General features: G+C 41.7%; 8 protein-coding genes across 8 annotated transcripts; 2 read left to right on the top strand and 6 right to left on the bottom strand. All coding sequences in view use genetic code 12, as the record gives it.

The window, feature by feature from the left end:
- The first annotated feature begins 7 nt into the window (after window positions 1-7).
- PICST_82645 (predicted protein) lies at window positions 8-4942 on the top strand. The gene is made up of 4 exons (XM_001383701.1): window positions 8-518; window positions 585-824; window positions 876-2535; window positions 2593-4942. The coding sequence occupies exons 1-4, from the start codon at window positions 246-248 to the stop codon at window positions 4887-4889; spliced, it is 4470 nt and encodes a 1489-aa protein (XP_001383738.2). The 5' UTR covers window positions 8-245; the 3' UTR covers window positions 4890-4942.
- Window positions 4943-4969: 27 nt separating this feature from the next.
- Window positions 4970-6049, bottom strand: HOM6 (homoserine dehydrogenase; the record flags this gene model as incomplete). Its single annotated transcript, XM_001383343.1, has 1 exon — window positions 4970-6049. One exon carries the CDS (start codon window positions 6047-6049, stop codon window positions 4970-4972), a length of 1080 nt encoding a protein of 359 aa, XP_001383380.2.
- Window positions 6050-6495: 446 nt separating this feature from the next.
- Window positions 6496-7941, bottom strand: EXG1 (exo-1,3-beta-glucanase; the record flags this gene model as incomplete). The annotated part of the gene is made up of 2 exons (XM_001383342.1): window positions 6496-7076; window positions 7146-7941. Coding segments are annotated over 2 exons (1377 nt in total), but the record flags the coding sequence as incomplete, so codon positions are not given.
- A 167-nt stretch (window positions 7942-8108) lies between these two features.
- On the bottom strand, window positions 8109-9076 carry PICST_82752 (predicted protein). The gene has a single exon (XM_001383341.1). The coding sequence runs from the start codon at window positions 9051-9053 to the stop codon at window positions 8544-8546; it is 510 nt and encodes a 169-aa protein (XP_001383378.1). The 5' UTR covers window positions 9054-9076; the 3' UTR covers window positions 8109-8543.
- A 306-nt stretch (window positions 9077-9382) lies between these two features.
- Window positions 9383-10227, top strand: PICST_65396 (predicted protein; the record flags this gene model as incomplete). The annotated part of the gene is made up of 1 exon (XM_001383700.1): window positions 9383-10227. The coding sequence occupies one exon, from the start codon at window positions 9383-9385 to the stop codon at window positions 9983-9985; it is 603 nt and encodes a 200-aa protein (XP_001383737.1).
- Window positions 10228-10572: 345 nt separating this feature from the next.
- On the bottom strand, window positions 10573-11115 carry PICST_57386 (predicted protein; the record flags this gene model as incomplete). The annotated part of the gene is made up of 1 exon (XM_001383340.1): window positions 10573-11115. A coding segment is annotated over one exon (543 nt), but the record flags the coding sequence as incomplete, so codon positions are not given.
- A 635-nt stretch (window positions 11116-11750) lies between these two features.
- PICST_82620 (predicted protein) lies at window positions 11751-14811 on the bottom strand. Its single transcript, XM_001383339.1, has one exon. The coding sequence runs from the start codon at window positions 14540-14542 to the stop codon at window positions 11864-11866; it is 2679 nt and encodes an 892-aa protein (XP_001383376.2). The 5' UTR covers window positions 14543-14811; the 3' UTR covers window positions 11751-11863.
- A 1710-nt stretch (window positions 14812-16521) lies between these two features.
- On the bottom strand, window positions 16522-19020 carry PICST_35459 (predicted protein; the record flags this gene model as incomplete). The annotated part of the gene is made up of 2 exons (XM_001383338.1): window positions 16522-18725; window positions 18819-19020. The coding sequence occupies 2 exons, from the start codon at window positions 19018-19020 to the stop codon at window positions 16522-16524; spliced, it is 2406 nt and encodes an 801-aa protein (XP_001383375.2).
- Between the last annotated feature and the right edge of the window lie 3275 nt (window positions 19021-22295).

Raw genomic sequence — 22295 nt, 5'->3', positions numbered from 1 at the left:
GTCTGTAAGTTGCATCCGTCTTCCATACCTTGTTTCAGAACGTCCTGGTCGTTTTAGAACGACTCAATTAGCTTGATTTTTAATTTTACTCTCCATCAAAGGGTATTTTTCAGTTATCCATTTTTGATAAATTTTTCTTTACTTGAATATCCAATTTTCACAAACAGACATATACATACATTGACAGTCCATCCCCGTTTATAACATCTCTGAATTGAATTCCAGAACTTCAAACACCCACAGAAATGCAGCATGCGCGAATCTTCAACTCCGGGGGCCAGTCAAGGCGAAACCATTCTGGGTCCAGTAATGTCTTGAGCTCACAGTCGTTATCCAAGTCCAACTCCATGAACTCAATGTCTGCCAGCCAGATGAGTATTCAAATAGGAGCTTCCCGTGTAACGTCTTCTTCTTCTGGTAACCACTTTATGAATAGAAATATGAGAAGTACTATAACTGTAGGAAAGAAGCATGCACCAATTGAACAACAAATTCATCAGACTCAGACCCCCAACTTGGTACGGTCAATATCGAAAAACAGCGAATCCCTAGGAGCAACTACTATAAGAGAAGATACTCCGCAGACGTCTACAGTCCAACCTAATCTTAAGGACCCTATCCCTCTAACAGTATGGTTTCATGATCTTAGAACTTCTGATGAAGATGTAATAATCGACTCCAATGCCATACCAGGAGGTGTGCGAAACGGACAAGTGTATATGTTACAGCTGTTGGAAACCGAAGATCTGAAAAAGTTGCTCTTCGTCATCAACGATCGAAACATAAGAGATAATAATGCCGCTGCGCAAGATGATTTACAATCGGTCGAATCCCCCCAACAAGAACCAGCGAGTCAAGCTGTACCTATAGCGAAGTCTAAGTTCCAGATTTCGTTGATATCTAATCCGTTACAAAAATTGTTGGATATTCCACCTCGTAGTTTAGTGCAGATCAAACGGATTCAGAACTTGGCTAAGGTTGAAGCTGATTCCGTAGAAATCTTTATCAAAGACGTCAACTTATCACGAGACTCTATGTGGAACTTTTCTTCCACTTTGGTGAATTCGTGTGTACACATCGACAAAAGACTATTGTTCCTAAACAACAGGACAGGCATCGTAAAGTATATCTACAAGAATGGACGGAACGTCTTCTCGGGCTACATTGGTGAGAATACGAAAGTCACTTTCAGATCTGAAAGTGCAAAGCTCACCGTTTTGGTACAGTTGTCACGGGAAATGTGGCACTTTGAAGAAAATGGCGAAATTATGTTCCATAAGCTTGTAAACAACTTGTTTCCCAAGATGTTTAAAAGATGGAGAGATAGAAATACCCATCATGCAATCACAATAGTCTTGTTCACCAGCATGGATTTGACTGATATACCGTGGACAACTTTGGGTCAAGGTGAGAGACCCAATAACCGCAGAGACTACTTCAGAGTTGTCGTAGACCAGGTTAACATCTTTCACTGGGATAAGATTATGGCCAATTTGCGGTTGGAGTTTGCTAACTTCAAACGTGATATCATGTTGAATCAGCAAGATACAAACCACTACACTATGGATGGTGAACCTCTCCCTTCTGTGAAAGGAAACATATTGGAAGCAGTCAACTTGGGAATGACCTTGGCAAACAACAGATTCATTAACACTGATCTTAAGCATTCCTTGAACCATTATATCGTTGTAACTCCAGGAACAGGTATATATGATGTTGACTATGAGCTCATGCTTGAAACAAGCAAGAAGATGTCCACAATTGATTATGGATTGGACATCATTTGTTTGAGTCAACCTCCTCTTCATGTTGTCCCATTATTTCGTTTTTCCAAAGATGGCAAAGTAAAGCACGTCGTTCCTAACTGGTGTGATATTTCTTATTACAAAGATCTGAACCAGTCTGCAAATCTGTGGATCCCTCGTTGCAAGATTTATGAATTGCAAATGATGGGAGTCATGGAAAACAATATGAATCAGATCAGAATAGATCGCTTTCAAGTTACCCAAAAGGCTCCTACTATGATAGAAGCCATGGATAACTACGATAACGACCTTTTCAAACCGGTGAATCATAGAAAATATATAAAGGAAAACGATGAAAAGGCAATAGACAGTTATGAAATAAAGGAAAAGAACAATTCCAAATTCAAACCCACAACCTTAAAAAATGCCAATGCGACCCTTTCGTTGATTTTCAACAACAGAACTCGATTGCAGCCTACCGAATTGACTCCCTCGAATTCATCGGTGTTGGGAACTGTTACACATAGCAATGGAGAGGCTTTGTCGACGTTGTACAATTTGAATAAGATTTCTGATGATCGCACTATTTCTTCCTTAGCCCCGCTGATTTCTAGCACCAGATCAATAAGTAGCAAAAGATCCATGGATATCTTGAGAAAAGAAACACATTCGCCTCGTTTGATTAAGAGTGATTCCTTATTCAAAACTGAGACAGGAGCTTCTACACCTGCAGAACCTAGGACAACGAAATCTGTTGAACGGGAACGTAAGTCTCGTCACCTTATGAAACGTCCAGATAGAGATTTTTCGAAACGCAGATCTCAGAGTAAAGGTTCAGGGAACGTAGATTACGAATCTGAGAATCCTACTGATATCTTCTGGACTGAGATTGAAAACCCTTCTCAGGAATACCGTGCAGATACACTTTTGTATCCCAATGTGAGTAGGTGGAGTAATGCTTTCCCAGATAAAATCAGACGTAGATTGGTGAAGTGGAGGTCATTGCAGTCTCCAGCCGCATTGCCTATTACAACCTCTGTATTTCCGTCTGTAAAGATATTAGAGACTGAGTACACGTTTCAAATTTACAATGTGTTGCTAAACTATGAAAACTACTTGGAACTTGAAACAACTCACGAATTGATGCGTGAAATGATTCAGTTGAGACTTCTTTTAGGTTTCCAAATTTGTTTTGGTGATCAAGTTAAAAAAGCTGAAAGTGAACGCAAGCCAGCTGGCAATGTGGAAAGCTTGATAAAGTATTTGCCAAGGCACAGCTCACTCGGAGCACGAATTTATATGTCTCTTGGAGATGAGATACATCGTATCTATCTTGACTACAACGGGAATTTAAATGTCCAATTGTATCATAAGACGGTGACTAATGAAGAAAACAAGATCACTCTTGGCCAAGCCAAACTTACCAACTACTTTCCATTAATTAGAACTCGTTATGCTGATGAATACTCCACAGCGAAAATTGATGGTATCAATCTGAAACCAAAGATGTACAATTGGAACCAGTTCGACCAATATTTAGCTGGGTATGAAGATGCTATGCCAGATGCAAATAAGGATTTCTATAAAATGAAGTTCGTTGTAATGCCAGCACCTATTCCTAAGAACGCTTTCTATATTACCAATGAGAACTTGACAGACGAAGAAATTCGTGTTGAAGGCTTAAGAAAGTTGATCGCTATGATTGAAAAAGGAAAGTATTTGAAGAGGAAGGTTACTTCTAAGAAAGAAGAAATATTGCCTGAAATTGTATTCTACACTGGCAACTTGTACGACTTCTTGAATGAGGAGGCACAGAACTTTGACAATACTGGAAATCAGGCTGGACTTATGATTCCAGAGAGCATGAGATTCAATAAGAGTATTAAACTTTCTGAATTAGCAGAGGAATTGCAGACCCGGTCTACTGGTCTACCATTAGTTGATAGAACGTGGCATTTCAAGAGACATTTGCATTGTTTCTTAGGAAGTGAGTTGGTCTCGTGGTTATTGGAATGTTTTGAAGATATTCAGACCAGGGACGAAGCCACAAGCTATGGTCAGTCGTTGATGAACAAGGGCTTGTTCAAGCATGTTGAACTGAGACATGGATTTTTGGATGGTTACTACTTCTATGAATTTGAAAGTGAGTACATCGACAAGACCTATATCGAGCTGAAGAAAGGCTGGTTTGGAATCAAGAAGACTTCTTCAGAAAAGCCAGACACCGATTCCAATACTCCAGTGTATACGAGAAACAATTCCGATGTCGAATCACTCTCTTCACCAGCTTTGCCCCTGCAAGATCCGCTTGATTTGAAAAGAATAACTAGTACCTTAATTACAGACTCTGGAGCATCTTCATTAGAAGGAAGTAGAAGAAGAAAGAAGTTCATCTTAAGCAGAGCCGTTAAGTACAATGTTGACAGTTTAGGTAAATCATTCAGACCCGAAATTGTTACCGTTCATTATGACAGAGTTCATAATCCAGAGCATTGTTATCATATCAGATTGCAATGGCTAAGTACCACGGGAAGGTTTATTGACGAAGCCATTACCAACTGGTCCAGATTGTGCGAGAGACATGGGTTGAAATTAGTGGAAACTCCTTGGAAAGAGCTATGTAATATTCCTCTGATCAGTCCGTTCCACTCCTTTGTCGATATCAAACTTTGCGTGAACCCTCTTGTTGATCCTGAATTCCTGGATGTGAAGATTCTCAGAAAGAATAGGTTTTACTATCACTTGTATTTCCTCAAGAAATTTGAATTCCTCTTGGATAACAGATCATCTCTTTTCTTTCTGAAAGATAGTATTGAAATCTCATACAGTTGGGGTAAACCTTCGTTTCAATATGCCCAATATATTCATAAAAATGGCACTTATATTATTGAGCTTCGTGACAATGGAGACTTTTTCCTTGCTCCCAATAATATCCATATCACCAGAGTGAATACTACACTCACATCAATTCCCGACTTTGACGGTAGCATCACGACGTACAATACAAATTCCCAACAGGTTATGTTGAACTTCAGGTCTGCTTGTCAGAATGAAGATTATTTGAAAGAATTGTTCCGCGAAGCGAAAAGCAACTGGCGAGAAGAGTTTCCCTTGGATATGATGCCTACGGATCTTCCTCAGTAATAGAAGTTGAAAAGTTGAAAAGTTGAAAGTTTGTCTTGTAAATATATATGTATATATGTAATGAATAACGACTCATAGATTTAGTTCGCGATTCTCTCAGCAATCTTGATTGTATCGGCTAAAACACCGTGTGCAGTGACTTCAGAACCGGCACCAGCGCCTTGAACGATCAATGGGTTTGGATATCTTTCCGTCTTGATGGAAATGACGTTATCAGAGCCCTTCAAAGCAGAGAATGGGTGGTCGAATGGGTATTTGCCAATACCAACCGAAACCTTGTTGGCCTTGAAATCTACTTGTCCTACGAATCTCAATGTCTTGTTTTCTGCAAAGGCTTCGTCCTTGATCTTTTGGATATCGGCATCATAGTTAGGCAACTTTTCCAAGAACTCAGCAGCACTTTCAATGCCTTCCAATTCCTTTGGAATCAATGATTCTACTGGGAACGAAGTTGGCGACTCGACTTCAAAGCCCGAAATTCTGGCCAAGATAGTCACCTTTCTGGCGACATCCAAACCGTTCAAGTCATCTCTAGGGTCTGGCTCAGTGTAACCCAATTTCTTAGCAACCTTGACCACGTCTGAAAATTTGACATCTGATTTTTCGGTGGTTGAGAACTCGTTGAAAATGTATGAAAGAGTTCCCGAGAAAATACCTTCGATCTTGTCGACTTTGTCTCCAGTGGTGATCAAGTCTCTCAAAGGACCAATAATAGGCAAACCAGCACCAACAGTAGCTTCGTGGGCTACCAAACCTGCTCCAGGAACTGCAGAATTGGCGAAAATCTCGTTCCAAGTCTTAAGATCAGAAGAGAAGGCCTTTTTGTTAGGTGTAGCAATAGAGATCCCTGCCTTTATGAAAGTAGGATAGTAGTCAGCAATAGAGGCATTAGATGTGTTATCCACCAAGATGGTTGCTTTCTTGGCTCCTTGCAAGAACTTGAGCAATTCGTCTAATCCCAAGGTAGGTTTAGTAGCAGAAGTCTTGTAGGAACTCAAATCGACAGACTGGTAGTCAGAAGAATAGAGAGCTTCCAGAGACGTTTTGGCTAAGTATACTACGTTGTACTTGATAGCTGTTTTCAATCCATTTAATTGACTAATGAAGGCAGAACCAACAACACCAGAACCAATGATGGCAACATTGACGGACTTGGACATTTTGAATGGAATGGAGTTTGTTAAGTGTAGTATTGGTGAAAGTAACGATGAAATTAAAAGAGTCATAATATGATTCAGCACGAAATTACCGGGGCCGGTCACGTGAATTTTCACATTTTCATCATTTTCAGGTGTGTGGAGACGAAGTGGTTTTGTGGTTCTTGACCTATGAATGGCAGTAGTGGAAAAGCATACGAATTCCATGTCAATATCATACTGTAACAGTAATCAGTTACCTTCAGTTCGTCTAAGCTCCGTTGAATTGCAAGAAGTGTTTTGTCTTTTCTTTTTCTTATCTTTATGCATATTGCTGATTGCTGATTTCTGATTTTTCGCAACTATTTTAGACTATTCGTATTTATTTTGCAACCATTTCGGAGATTCACAACTTTCATCAATTGAAGACCGTCGTACAATCTTTATCTATAAGCATTATCTAGTTGTATTTAAAAAAAAGCAACGAACATCAAGACCAGTGCCACTGGGATAAACAAACTGAGCCTTGCAAGAGAAGCTCCACTATCAGGATCTGTATCTGTTCCATTTACGATATACGTAAAATTGTTAAGCGGTTGGGGCATCAAGTCCAACTCTACAAGCTTTTTGAAATCCCATTCGATGGTGGTTTCAGTCTTCCAACACCAGAAAATCCACCCGTTCGAATAACGAGAGTACTGATCTAATTGTATCTCAATAAATTTCCGGGTATTTTTCTTCTGCTGTTTGGTCCATTTGTCGAAATTGTTGATGTTGTCACATTTTCCCACCTTGGTAGTGTTATCATAGGGTGCTTCTCCTGCGTATCGAGCTCCTAGGCCGACTCCATTGAGCCAAGGTGTACAGTCAGTCAAGGCTGCTGACCACTCGCCTACTACAGCCGGATGATACTTTAACTCGTCCTTGATAGATTGACTGTATCCTCGAATATTCAGCAAATGTGTCGTGATGTTCGAAGCAACTGAAGAGGCAAACACCTCATAATGGTGGTGATCAATCAACACGTTAAAAACTTCTGCTGAAGCAACAGCTGTAATATTTGTAGCATTAAATGGGAAGTAATTGTCCCTTTTCAGGAATTTGGATGTGCTATTCGTACTGTTGAGATAGCTACTGTTGGAATAAACTTTTCCACCAGCAAGGAAATCGTTCCAATAGCCAATCCCCTCAAACCCATCATGAATGACGATTGTATTGTTGAGAGTCTGTGTTTTTCTGGAGTCAATGTAGGTGTCTATATAGAAACTTTGCAACCTTGACATCGACAACTTTGGAGTGAAGGGTTCGTTAACGACTTCAATACCGAGAATGGTGTCCCTATAATTTATGGCGTTCTCTCCAGTACCATATTTGTGGTAAATTTGGTGAAGAACTTGTTTTGTCAAGTTCACGTTTTCTGTACTGTTGAACCAGCCAGGGTATCCGATATCTCTAAATCCAGAATTGTCAAATCCATTTTGTGACCCCGGAACTCCATGCAAATCGATCCATACTTTAAGATCGTTGTTTTTGGCCCATTCTAGGGCCTTGTCCAAGTAGTCCTGGGCTCCCAGAACATATGGGTCGCCATCGAGTTTCTGGAAAGCCCAATATCCAATGGGGATCCGCACCATGTTCAAGCCGGCATTCTTGATGTCGGCAAAGTCGTTCTCGGTGTAGAACGTGTCCCAATGCTGAGTTAGTCTTTTCTCAGCTTCCTCGTAGCCCAATTTCTTACAATAGTGATATTCGTCCACGGGAATATCCTTCTCTGTGGTGTTCGCCGTTTGGTTAAAGGCAAGAAATAAGGACGGCGTTATATATGGCTCAAGCACAAGCCAGCCTCCGATGGCTACGCCCTGGTACTGGAAATTGTTGGAATTGTACTGAGATTGGATGGTGGAGTTGGTGATGTTTGCGCATCGCGCCGTAAGCAAATAGAGCGGTAGGAGGAGAAGTATGGATAGCATGGCACAGCTGAATCCAGATCTATAAATACACAGAATTGATAATTCACCGGTTGTTCATGAAAGAGTGCGAATACACTTTTTGATTAAAAGTTAGACTACAGTGTGTTAAGTCTGAATTGTGAATTGAACATGTGCTACTGTACACAAAACGAATCCATGAGTTCTTGTATTGCTCTTAAAGAGAAAGTATGTACAATGGTGGTGGTGATAAATAGATGTGTGATGACAGAATAAAAATGGCTTAGACGAAAGCAGCAGACAAATATGTAGCGGAATAGATGACGAATTGACCTGCCCAAATAGACAAACGAACAATATCGTCCGAAATTTGGGACGATATCGATCTGTATAAAATCGAGAATAGAAAACTGAAAACGGATGCGTAGTCGTTCCAGTCTATCGTAATATCGAAATTAAATCGAAATTAATCCTATTATAGCAAGACTTGTAGATGATTTAGATCAGCAACAAGTTGTACACTATACGAAGATCAATCCATGGATCTTTTCCAGCAGGTTCGGTTCTTTCGTGTGCAGAGCAGTCTTTATCTAATCTAAATCATCCTCTCTAGGCTTGGTGTCTGGGGCATCTCCTACGATGTTAGCTACAGACTGAGGAGGCTTGAAAGCCACCATCATGACCACAAGTTCGTAAACATCTTCAGGAACCGATCTCTGGTAGATTCCCAAGATGTCGGTTGGGTTGGGGTAGACAGCCAAAGCCTTGTAGAAGCAGATGGCAGCGTCGATCTTGGTTTCTTCCTTAGTAGCCAACTGTTCACCTAAAGCCACCTGCTGCATGAAGAAAGACTCCTTTTCACTCAAGTCGGTAGGAACTGGATTGGCAGCCAAGTCTTCGGTCAAGGCTTTCTTGAGCAATTCTATCTTGTTTTTCTTTGTTTCAGCCTCGGCTTTTTCCGACTTCTTTTTCTGGGAGACTGCTTTCTTCTTGAGGTTCTTTCTGAAGTCAGCCGAGTGTCGGCGTTGGTAGTCGAACCACACAGCATAGCCTACAAGCGCGGTAGCAGCCACGGCCGAAATGGTGAAGGTCTTGTTCATGATGTATATGGAGAGACGACTCTACAAGAATTAGGAAGCGGAAGAAAATGGAAGAATGAATATAAAGTTGACGTCAAATCACCAGTGCAAAATTGAAAAATAGTTGAAAATCTTTTCATAGAATTCTACTCAATGAGTGCGACTTCTGTATGAATCAGATGATTTGTGGCTGGTGACCTGATCACACCTCTTGAGTCACATGATGAATTTCTGCTCGCCAAAATCATCTCTTTGATTGGTAGAAAAAAACTGTTCCAATCCAAGATACAAACTCACAATCACCACTACTTGTTGGTATAGATAGCTCTATATTTATATTCTACTATACAATGTCTGAGTCCGAGTCCGAGTCTGGAGCCCGCGTCTATGCGGATTCCACCAACCATTTCCCCACGCCTTTTGTCAACTGGGCCAATGCCTCGGCCTACCCTGCCTGGAAGCCAGTAGACACCAAGAAGGAAACGTTACAGATCTTCAAATTTGGCTTCTACACCACCGTTGGAGCGTACGCCTGGTTGTACTTGTGGAAGAGAACAACCTTCAAGGTTGAATTGCCACTCACTGCTGTTGGCTTTGCCACTGTAGCTACTGCCGCTAAAGGTATCATCACTAACTTGAGAGAGAAGAATGATGGCTGGAATACATTTTGGGCTGTAGGAACCGGTAACTTGGCTGTGTTAACTGTAGGATTCAAGTCGATGCCACCAAAGCACAAGGTGTTGACTGGAATTGCCGGTGCCTCTATCACCGCCCTCGTCGACCACGCCTACTGGGCTCAGTCTCCATCTTCAGCTGGCCAGAATGTCAAGTTTGAAGCAGCCAACACCGACAAGGACTTTGAAAAGCAGCAGTTCTGGGATGTATGGAAGAGAAGACCTTTGTCTCAGACCGTGGACGGCTTGGGTGCTGGCCGTGGTATCTTCAAGCCATAAACTCTGCATATCATCACAAGTAACTTACCAACACTTTCCACACTTGTAGATACTGGACGAGATCTAGGTATAACACCATATCTAGGTATTTCTAGTATTGTCTAGTTGTAGATATAGATTTAGATTCGGCCTATGTCTACGTCCTAAATAGTCCAGTCTAGTGTCTACTTCGTCGCCGTGCTTCGATAGACATGGCTGGTCGATAGCCACCGCATTACATTCTGTACACCAATATAAAACATCGAAAGAGATTAAATGTAGATTAAGTAATATAACTAACAGAAGGAGTGCCATTTGCAAGAGAATTGTAACATACTCCACACAACTTGAACTGGTAGCTGAAAAACGGAAGAAGCAAATGCAACTGAAGCTCTAGAACATAGTCCTTATCCTTCTTAAAATACGATTCCATTCTGTGATTTAATTATATTTCTTCTACTTTTACTATCTTTCTATTACATGTACTATTTCGCAACCATTAGATCGCTCTATTTACAATTACTCACCTCTACAACTTCTTCTTCTTCTATCAATCTTTAAAACACTATTTCCGTTGCTTCAACTACACCACCTGTTCTACTTATCTCTCAAGCAATCTTATACGGATAGTCCAACGTCTTGTTCTTCTTTAACTTCCACAACTTCTTCTTCTTCTTGGTAGTCACATGCTCAGCAAACACCTCATCACAATATTTCTTCTTCCATGCTCTGATGAAACTGGGATCCCACAACTCACTGGCTATGCCTAAGTCCTTACAACATCTCATCAAGGCATTTGACTTGCACCCCTCCAAAGCAGTAGTGATTTTCTCTTCTCCACCGAAATAGTCTTGTTCTCCGCGGGCTACACTAACAAGTCGTCCGTGACAGATAAGTGCATACTCTCTACTAATTTGTTTAGAAGTTACAAACGACTCCGTTCTTGGGGCTAGACCCCATCCTCCGGGTCCAAATGCACGGTTGAGAATCCTTCTATACTTAATTTCTGGCAAATACAATAACCCGTCCGGTTTAATCTCGATGTCCTCGTCAGCTATGGGGGCCAACAAAATATCGGCTATTTCACGAGCAAACGGGCTGGAACCCAATCCGTGAAATGAGCCAGACCAGTCAATTGGGACATCAGAATTAATAGCTGAGATAGTACTACTGTTATTAGTGCTGGGTTCAAGGATGTTGGTGTTGCTATTGGTAACGACAGGCGAATCCAGAAATGAGAATGTGGAGGAGCTACTTTCTGCATCTTGACGATCTTCCACTTCTTCCTGAATTTCCCTTTCAGAAGCTTTTGAAGTCGTTTTCTCTGCGCTTTTGGTAGTGCTTGCACGCGTATAGACTGGAGACGACGCGTATGCTCTCTTGGGAGTCGCTCTGGGTTTCCAGGTCGCATATAATCGCAACGCTTGAACGCGCGGCAAGAGGAGTCTGCCGAAAGTTCTAACAGGAACCATATCGATGCAATTGTAGATAAAAAAAAGGTGATGGTTAGACTATCAGCTTTCTTAAATTTCATTTTGATAGAGGTGGTGGGAAAATGTCGCGATGTCTTCTTATCTTCATAATGTCGCGCACATAGCCTCTACCTAATTTATAAGGAACCTGATAAATGTAGGTAGGAATACGGGCTTTATTTAATTGAGCAATTACGTAAATAAACCAAGAATATCCTTGTGTGATTTCTATGTTTACCTTGTACTCACTTTCATTTTCTCACTTTGCATTCAGTAGTGGTCAAAAAAATGGCTGCGAAAAACTACAACTTCTTATATTCTAACGTTTATTCTAATATACAGTGAAACATGGATGCTACGAATAGCAAAATGACGTAAATGCGAAATGTTCTAATTGACCTTGATTATTAGCAGGTGTATGGACTCATTATACCTGTTGTTCTTTATTTTCTTCTTTAGGCGGTACCTTTTGTTCTTCATTACCCTTTGGCTGTTCCTTTGATTGCTCCTTTGGTTGTTCCTTTGGTTGTTCAGCTACCTTTGGTTGTTCAGCTACCTTTGGTTGTTCGGGTTCCTTTGGAGTTGCCGGCTTTTGATCCTTAAAGAGTTCAGCTATAGGATCTGGCTTAGGAACAACCTTTATAGGCTCCAACTTACCAGCAGCCAAACTCTGTGATTTGACCTTTGGCTTAATGATTTTTTTAGGAGGCTCATCTCCCTTTGCTGGTTCGTACTCATCGTGTTCAAATCTCTCAAAGTACTCGAAATCAAACAAAGACTTTCTCAACGGCTTGCCCATCTTAAAGTTGGACGTCAACATATGGTAATCATAGTTATCGTGTAAATCTATAATGGAATGCTGCAAACCAGCATCCAAGAGAAACTTCTTCTCTAATTGGTGCAAGCCAGTGTGCTTATGAGTCAAGTAATACTCCATGAGTAACTCTTCGTCGCTTTCAAGTAGTCTGGCTTTGTCATTATCGTTCATATTTACCACCAAGTTAAGAAGCTTGTCTCTGTCGATTTTGTCGCCGACCTTGAAGTCATTTTCGTTGAAGATCTTGGCTACTCTGTCTTGTTGAATCCATAATCTAAGACATGGAACATAGTAGTAGCCATCAAAGTGGAAAGCCGAAGTACCATGGGAATACTCAGTGTTGAGCATGGACATCACATCATTTGGAATATACACTGGAACCCCACTGATCAGTGTGTATCTGAGGGGGCTGATCTTCTCAAAGTTCAACCAGTGCTTTCTTCTGTCCATGTACAACTCTACAGATTCTCCTTTAGCATTCTTGCTTCTGATATAGCTGTCGTACTCCGGAGGAGGGTTCTCGTTGTTCTTACCCACACCAGTGATGTCGATATAAGTACCCGTGTCAACATCTATAAAACGAGCATCGATGTGGTTATCCTTGTATGCCATGTCACGGTGGTGAATGAAGGTAGAACAGTCTATCAAGTATTTACCATAGCCCTCATCGATGTCTTCGACTACAAGCGTCATGTTATAGAGCTTGGATAATCTGTTCAATTCAGCTGAAGGCATCTGAATATCGATGTCGATGTCGAATGGGAACATGAGACCGTCCCAATACCATGATAAGAGAGGTCCGTGGGCTATCCACGAGATGATGCCCTTTTGTTCTGCAAATCTGAACCAGTTACGCAACAATCTATCTAAGATGATTTGTTCTCTGATTTCCAACTGGTTCATGGTCCAAGTATCGTCTTTGATAAATCTTAAGGCACCGTTGAAGAATCTCCATTCATAGTGCCAGCCGGCATCTACATTACCGTTCTTCTTGAGCAAAGTAGCTAACTTATAGTATGTTGGCTCCTCTTGAATTGGAGTTTCCGATGCAGTTTTAAGACCAGAGTAGTGGTTGAACTCATGACGATCAAGCGAAAACTCGTTGAAAACTTCAGGGCTGTAACGTAACTCGTTGGAAAATGCTTCTTCAAGCTTGTCTAAACGATACTGGTAATCGTGCAACTGCTTGAGCACAGCCTCGTGCTTGTAGTTGAACGATTCGGGATTCAAATGCAATTCACGAGAAGCATTGACTTCCGTTTGCTGTGTGATGGCATTCATCTTGTGAATATCGTCATCCCAGTTCAAAGGTCTAGGAGCAACAGTGGTCAACAAACTTGAGAATTCATCATGGGGATTCAATACAATTTCATTGCCGTAGTCTTCCAAATGATTTGGATTGATTCCTCTTCTGCTCAAATAGTTTTCGAACATGTCCGTGTGTACAAGTCTCTTACGATTGTCCCTAATTTGGGCCTCATATGTACCACTTTTGGTTAAGAAAATAATGGTGAATGGGTTCTGTTGATAGGCATACAAGTGTGCCTTTCCTTGCATCATAACCTGTTTATGAGGAGCTTTGTTCATGGGCGAAGTCTTTACCAAGAAACCAGGTAAGCTCTCTTTGGAAATGCCTGTTTCTTCGATTTCTTCATCCGTGGCATCCTTAAGGTTTACACAGAAAAATGGTCTCTTTGTAGGCTTATTTACTTGAGATTGAAGCCATTCACAGTCTCTGCGTTCATCAACAGGTTTCGACAACTCTTCGTTAAGCATTGTCAAATCGACCCAGTCCGACCATGCAAATGGCATCAGGATCACAGAGTCGAGAGACTTCTCATTTTTGGGGTTTCTACTCAACAACTGGTGCTTTAACTCATCTAAGTAGATTGAAAGGGTGAACCTGGGATCAAAGAAAAGCTCGGGGCGATTCAGCCAATTAGGAGAATCAGATGGCAAAAAGTCGCTGGGCTTGATTTTCAAACTCGAGTGTTTCACGTTCGTATGGGCCAACCAGTAATTGCCATCTTTGTTCTCGTCTACTTCGTGCAAAAGATACGAGACTCTCTGCTTGGAATCTGTAATCTGTTCCAACGGAACGTCCTTGGGGAACTCGATCTGGTCGTCAGTGGAAAAGACTGTAGAAGCAGCATGAGCAAGAGCAGCACGTGTGAGCTGGATTTCTTCAGAAGAATACACCCTAACAAAGTACAAGACGTTGATGAGCAACACCAGCAAAAAGGCCGTTTTGACCACTCGTTCATTCACCATGGAAAAATACTTCCGCATACTGGTATTCTTATTGAGATGTGATACTGAACGAAAGTCACGAAATTGAGTTAAATACTGTGAATGAAGATGAGTTGTTGAAAGTTGATGATGGGATGGAGTTTTTATGAAAAATTTACTCTATCAAAATCGAGATAGAGCAACCAAAAAAGACTGGGGAAACGTCGTGAGTTTCTACTTTTTCGAGGGTTCAAACGAAGGTGGGTAAACTCCAAAAATTGTGTCTGTTTCACGAAGTTCTGGATATTTCAACCAACTATTCTGAACTGCTGTAGAACGACAACCAGCTTTGATATCTATTTGTGTGAAAAGAAAAAGTAAACCTTTTATCAAAGAAGAATCTGATCCCGTGACTGAACAAAAAAGAACAAAAAATACTAAAATAAATAAATCGAGTCTGACAATACAGCCTGCACACAAATACATAAATAGCAAAAGACTGGTTCAAAATTACAAAAATACTTGAAAGCGTGATCGATGAGTGCAGGGTCGGAACTCATTCTCGGTGCTTGTCTCTGCAAATGAGTTCCGGTATGCAGGACTCCCCTGGAATTCTCCGTTTCTTTTTTTCATGCACTGCAAACGGCACACGATACTAAACCTAACTCGTTCACAGATTTTAAATCAGTTCACAGACAATAATTCCACTGTATACAGCTTTATTTCTATCGAGCTATTTTTACCAACTCCGAGATAACCTTAAGCGAGCCAACATCCATGGCTCGAGCTGCTGTTGTTATTTGTTTGCTGGCAAGCAATCTGTCTGGCTTCCGTGTCGCGTGTTTTGTTGTCTGATAAAATAGCCACAATGTCAGCCGCGACAAGTCTGCAATTGGACGACAAAAACAGCCTAGGTGGCTCTGTGTAAACTGCCAAGACTCCACCACATTGTGGGCTGCAAGTGTCTGTTGTGCCGGGAAATCAGCGAGCATCTGTGTCGGCCTTCTGTGTGTAAAAGTGTCTATTGTTCTGTGTCTGTTCATCTGTCTGTATATATCCATCTGAAGTTTGTGTCTGTATCTGTGCTTCTGTCTGTACTGCTGTTGGTGGATCTATCTAAGTCGGTCGATCTACATCTGTCTGTAGCTGTAGCTCCGTGTCTGTGTCCGCGTACCTGTCCGTACCTGTCCGTAGCTTTGATTCGGTCTATCTGTGTCTGTCTGTGGCCGCGAAAACTCGCCTTGCTTTGCAAATTCCATTTCATTTCCAGACTTCCCGGATTAACATAAATCGCAAGAGATGGAAACCGAACACCAACAATGGCCATGAACAGATCGTATCGACTTGACACTGTTGCTATTGTAGTGGCAATAATGTCTGTTCGGTGATTCAATGTTATTTTTGTGTCGGAAATGATCCTTTCTTTGTCTGTCGATCTTGTGCTAACCTCGTATCTCCTATCCGAGATGGCCAGAATTTGCAGGATTTGTCTGAGGTGGTAATGTGCAGCCCTCGTAATCAGTAATCTGGACAATCTATCTGGCGTGGTGGTACGACTAACGGCCCCAACTCTCAATTACCAGCATATTGTCAGATTCCACAAGGTGAGCACCAGCCGTCTCTAAAAACTGCTGTCCATCTATATTTCTGTCTGTCTGTTTGTCTGTTTGTCTGCCTGTTTGTCTGCCTGTTTCTCTGTTTGTCTGTCTGATCTCTTCTGGTATTTAGCCGCCACTCCAGCGAAATTCTTCGGAGCCTCCACTTTGTGCTTCTGCATCTGTGCGTCTTGCGCTGGATAGCCTAAGTTGGCTAGCGATTCAAATCCCATAGTTAAGAATTACATGAAATTCGATGGCAGAATTTTATTTCAAATTTCACCACTCTGAAAGTATCTGGTTCTCTCATTGTCTCGTCTACACCTTCTCCGGGAACTCACCTGTCAATTTGAACTCGCCTGTCAATTTGGTTCAAACTGACAGTAGGCTACTCGTGCGAACTATATTACACTCTAATTTATTAACTATGCTATTATGTCTGGTCTATGCTACATGGTGCTTGGGTTTGTCGATCTTCTCGTAGTTGAAGATAGACCGTCTGAACGGCTTCTGGAACTTGAGCTCCGAAGTGAACTTGTGGTATTCGGGATTGCTAGAAATCTCCTGCTGTGTCTTTTGATGGCCGATTTCGCCAATCAACGTATTCTCTCCCTTGGGCATGTCAAACAAGTAGGTAAGCTCCTTACGGTGCAACTCCGTCATGTCCTTAGTCAAGTAGTATTCCATAAGAATGTCTTCGTCTCTTTCTAGCAAAAGAACAACTTGCTCTTCACTGATAGTCTTAACCAATTCTGAAAACTTCTCTGGGTCAGTGTCTCCGAAGCTGTCTTTGTATTCTTGTCCGACGAACAAAAAGTCCAATTTGGACTCGTGGATCCATAAATTCACTGCGTCCACAAAGTAGAAATCTTCGTAGTAGTATACCGACATACCCTTCAGGTATTCGTCGTTCAAAATCTCTTCGATCTTGTTGGGCACGTACAAAGGCACACCTCCCATCATGGTGAATCTGAGAGGGGACAACTCCTCGTGAGAGTAGAAGTGCAAGTTTCTGCAGTTATACACTGGTCTAGGTGCACCACGGCTGTTGCTTTCTTCAATCAAATCCTTGTACTTGTCTGGGGCCTGTTCTTCAGAGATACCAAGGCCAGTGATGTCGATATAAGAACCGGTATCGATGTCGATGAAACGAGCATCAATATGGTTCTCTTTCCACGACTTCCCGCGGTGGTGTAAAAACGAAGAACAGTCGATAAAGTATTTACCAAAACCTTCGGTGATGTCTTCAACAATTAATGTCTGGTTATACAACTTGGCAAAACGAGTCAACTCTTGCGCTGGCATCTGGATATCGATATCTTCATCGAATGGAAACAAAAGACCATCCCAGTACCATGACAAAAGGGGTCCGTGAGCGATCCAGGAAATGATTCCCTTTTCATTGGCGAATCTGAACCAGTTACGCAAGATACGATCCAAGAGAACCTTTTCACGAATCAACAATTCTTCCTCGTTCCAGCCTTGTTTCATGTATCTGAGGGCTCCATTGAAGAAACGCCATTCATAATGCCAACCAGCATCGTGGTCGTTCTCTTCATTACCAAAATTGAGTCTAGCCATTCTGAAGTAAGTTTCTTCCTTTCTGGGAGAAAACGAATCGGCGTATCTCAATCCCTCGAAGTACATCTTTTCGTTTCTGGAAAGAAGATTGTTCTTGATTGAGTCCTGGTCATGTTTCAACTCGTTCGTGCTGGCATCCCATAAGATCTTCAATTTTTTGTCGTAACTCTTGAGCTGCTCGTCGATATTGGGCTGCTGATAGTCGAACGCTTGTTGTGGAAGGTACAATTCCTTGGACTTGGTGGGATTCTTGTCTTTGATTTTAGCAACCATTCCATATAAGTCGTCTTCTGGAAGCATGGGATTAGGCTTGACCTTGGCCAAGAGCGACTTGAACTCTTTCACAGGGTTCATGACAAATTGAACTTCTCCATGTTTAGCTGAATCATAGCCATTGGCCTGTAAATAATGTTCAAAAAGGTCACCATCTACAATACGCTGCTTTCCATCAATCTTAGCTTCGTAAACTCCTTCCTTACTGAGGAAAATGACTGCTAGCGGATTAGCAGCATACGTCAACAAATGAGATTTTCCTTCCCACATTCTGACCTCGTTGGAAGCCTTGTTTGTGGGCGACTTCTTGATAGAAAAGCCAGGAGCATAGAAAGAAGATGGCAATTGCATCTCGTCCAATTCGTCCTGAGTGAGGTCTTCGTTGTTTAAACAGTAGTTGGGGTCTCTGGCTGGAGCGTGATGAACAGCTTTCATGTAATCACAGGTTTTCCTCTCGTTCTCGGGCTTCACCAACTCCTCGTTAAGCATTGTCAAATCCACCCAGTCAGACCAGGCAAAAGGGACTACGATCTCGTGGATCTTGCTCTTTTCATTTTTGGGGTTTTTCACCAAATATTGGTTTTTGATCTCGTTCAAATAGACTGAAAGTGTGAATCTGGGATCGTAGAAAATCGTAGGCTTGTTCTCCCAGTTCTGTTTCAAGAAGTCCTTGACTCTTATCCGTAATTCGTAGTCTGTTAACTCAGTGTGGCCCAACCAGTACTTTTCCTTATCGTTGGTGATTCTGTTGAGAATTTCATTGATCTTTTCACTCGGTTTCATGTTCTCGTACGCTACACCCTTTGGAACGGGATACAACTGCTTCTGTTCCGCATTGGTTTCGTCTACGTCCGAGTGCTTGGCGACGGTTGCCGTTTCTGGCAAACCCTCGACCTGCCCGGAGGTATCTGATACAGCATTGCCCGCCATTTTACGACCGTACCACATGATTTTCGTTCTTCGCGTGCCACTTCTGGAAACACCGAGGAGGTACGCTGAGAGGTAGAGGATGTTGACTATGGCCAATACCGTCAACGCCACACGGACGATCCGAGGCGTGACAAAACGCTTCATCAACGAGGTTGTCATTTCCACGGGCTTGGAGCGGTGGATAGGTAGCGATGACGTTTGTTTCATGCTGTGAAATGTGCAAAGTTCAAAATATAAACGGAATGAAAAAAGTGAAAAATTTCAATTGATGAAAGCTTCAATAAAGTAAAAAAAACGAAAGGACGGCTGTAAAGCTCAGATGACTATGGGTGTCTGTCAGAAAAGAGCAGACTATGACTGTTTGAATGGTTCGATAAAAGTGCCTTTTAGGAGCACCTCGTTCAGCTTCTAGTGTGAGGAAACCTCTGGCTGATCGAAGATCGACAATTAGGTGAGGTGCACAATGCAAAAATGGGTTGCCAGTCGAGACTGAAGATGAAGATGTTGCGATCTGTTTGGAAAGATCTGGTAAACTGTGAGAAACTCAAAAGAACAGTGATAAGAAAAGAAAAAAAAGCACATCTATTTGATGCTCCAAAATGGAGTACAAGAATTCAGAAGTAGAATCGGAAAAGGACCAAAATTATTCTTTGTGTTATTTTTTCTGGAGTGCTTTATTGCTGTGCGTATTTTCTTTTCTGACGCATCTTGGGGGGGTGAAAATTTGATATCGTGTGATGGGGGGGAGCACTTCCGGGGGCAGATGGAGCCGCACGATTGTATGCAATTGTATGTTCAGTTGGTGCAGTTGGTGCAGTTTGTGCAGTCGGTTTTTTCTTTGCTTGCCCTCGGTCGGAAGTCGAAAGGTGCTCGGTACTGGTCGTGTTTGTTATGTGTCTGACCGTGTTTCATTTTATTACACATCTACGGATTTTTTTGACAAGAATAGAATTGTCCTATAAAGTTCAACAGCCATCAACAACCAGCTATAATTGGAAGAGGGGCGGACGCGTCTCGTGTGAAAAGAAAACAAAACACGGCGACGCCCTTTCGAGATTAAAAATCGCAGAGGTCAAAGTGATCAGATCTCCGAGATTAAAAGATAACCAAAATTCTACAAAAGCTGATGCCGAAAACAGACTGTATCAACAGGCTTAGAAATGGCTAACCAGTGATTGTGAAGGAGCGATTGTACACTCCTAATTGAGCCTCAGAGAAGAACTGGAATTTGAACTTACATGAAGCGGCGTATAAAGAGCAGTACTAGTGTCACAATAGGTCACCTGACGCATGCCGTTGTTGGAGCGATGGACACTCTTAGCACAATGGCTTCTTCAGTTAGTATCTTGCGTTCCGTGAAGCCCTCAAGACGACACGAATGGCATGGATGAGCCCAGGAAGATAGCCCAAACATGTTAAGAGAATGTTGATCAAGAAGGAGCGATCAACCCCGTCAACGCACAACACTGCCAACGGTGGGAATACGCAAGCCAAGAAGATGAGAAAGGCGTTTGAACGGGCCATTATGGTGTAATATGGTTAGATTGTAGTGTGTTGCACCGATTGCAAAATTATTTGTACTTTCAAAAAATCTACTGTCTGTAAGATAATTCCAGGACAACGATAGAGTTGACGTATTTTAGTTTGATTCGCCGGACTAGATTGACTCGCTTCGAAACTGCTTCTGGGTGTCTCTGCAATTTCCGTGTCGTCTTCGGCAGCGGAAGCTTCTATTATATATAGAATGGCACTTCCTACATCGGACGGAATCTTCGAACGCTGGTTCATTCTATCTCATGAGCGGGCATCTGAGGCTGGGTTGGAGCTATTGTTGTTCCAATTTTAGAGCTATTTCAGGTTGCTAAGAATACATTTCAAAGTATGTACCTCTACTGTCTCTGAGTTTTGACTTCAGTTCATTCACACAGCTAGTGGGAATGTAGATATGCTCTCACTATATGGTACTATTGTTCTTGGACTAGCTAGCTCCAGTATTATCTAATCTACACCATCTAACAGTCATTTTACAATCTTCTTGGCTGTTAATCATATTTAATCACAGGGAAGTATTAGCCCTTCGATCTGCATGCAAAATTATACTGATCAAGGTTGGTGGTACAGAGTTGCTAGCTTCTATTTATAGTCTCTATGTCTATTTTTACAACCGACCGTTGACTTATTCAGTTCAGTGGCCGGCAATGGATATTCTACACAGCTGCACAACTATTAACTCTAATGCTGAAATGGTATTTACAGATTTGCAAGATAAGAGCAAGTCTTTTAGTAGTTTTAATTTTACTAGTATTGAGGGAGGACTACATGAATGGAGAATCGATCTTTAAGGCTGTATGCCAATCTCTCAAGATGAACATCATAGTACTTGCAACAGCTGTGTCTTCCCTCTAGTGTTTGACAGTAGGTGTTTTGATCCGGTTTAGAGGGGCCTTCAAATCTAACGTTTCAACTAAATACACCTACAGTTTAAATCATTTTATCCGAAATTTATTTGTACAAAATCAAAATACAAACTTCACAGATATACAACAGAACGCCTTCGGTGAAGGAGGCTCGAACCTCGTCTTCTCACGATTCGAGCCTTATCTTCCTCAGTATTTCAATATAATATAGAGCGCATGGATGATTCCAGGAATGTAACCCAAGATTGTCAAAAGAATATTGATCAAGAGTGAGCTGGAGCAACCTCTTTCAAGGAACACGCCCAATGGAGGGAGGAAAATGGCCAAGATGATCTTAAAGATGTCTGAACAAGTAAAAGCCATGGTGAGTTTCAGGTGTTGATTGAAGTAGTAAAGTTGTCAACTATTGATAAGTTCTGCGACAAAATATAATTAGAGGCTTTTTGACGAATAGATTCGACGTATTTTTATTTGATTCAGGGGACTCGATTGACTCAATTGACTCAATTGCGTAGTATCTCCTAACAGTAGTAATATCGAAAGAATTATTGCTTCTTCCATTGGAACACAATTCGCTTCCATTTTATATATTACCCCCCAGAAATGCATTTCCTACATGGTGGCAGGGCATCGCTGGGATTGTCTTACTTGGGACAATGACCGTTATTATTTCCTAGTCATGCTCCAACTGTTTCAGATGACTATTCGCCTAGAATGTATGTGGTATTCACCGTCAATTACGTCTTCATGCTGCTGCTTGTATTTTGTGAGCTTATGCAGCGTTGGAAGGGTCTCAAAAACAGGTACTGTCAGATTCTCACACTCAATTGCTCGAATATCAACTCTACTAGCCATCCAAAATTCCTTTCCGCATTCTCGACTGCTTTATTTCATTCCTTGGTATCTCGTGGTTGTATCTATGCAAACACGACTATTGCAACTAGTCCCACCTTCGCTCAGCCCCAAAAAGTCATCTGGTTGTGCACGAATTTCATCGCCGTCTATTTTCGAGACCAC

Source organism: Scheffersomyces stipitis, chromosome 3 (genome assembly GCF_000209165.1).
Source record: "Scheffersomyces stipitis CBS 6054 chromosome 3, complete sequence".
Classification (NCBI taxonomy): Eukaryota; Fungi; Ascomycota; class Pichiomycetes; order Serinales; family Debaryomycetaceae; genus Scheffersomyces; species Scheffersomyces stipitis.
The sequence above is the reverse complement of the archived record's forward strand: the minus strand, read 5'-3'. Positions and strand labels throughout refer to the sequence as shown.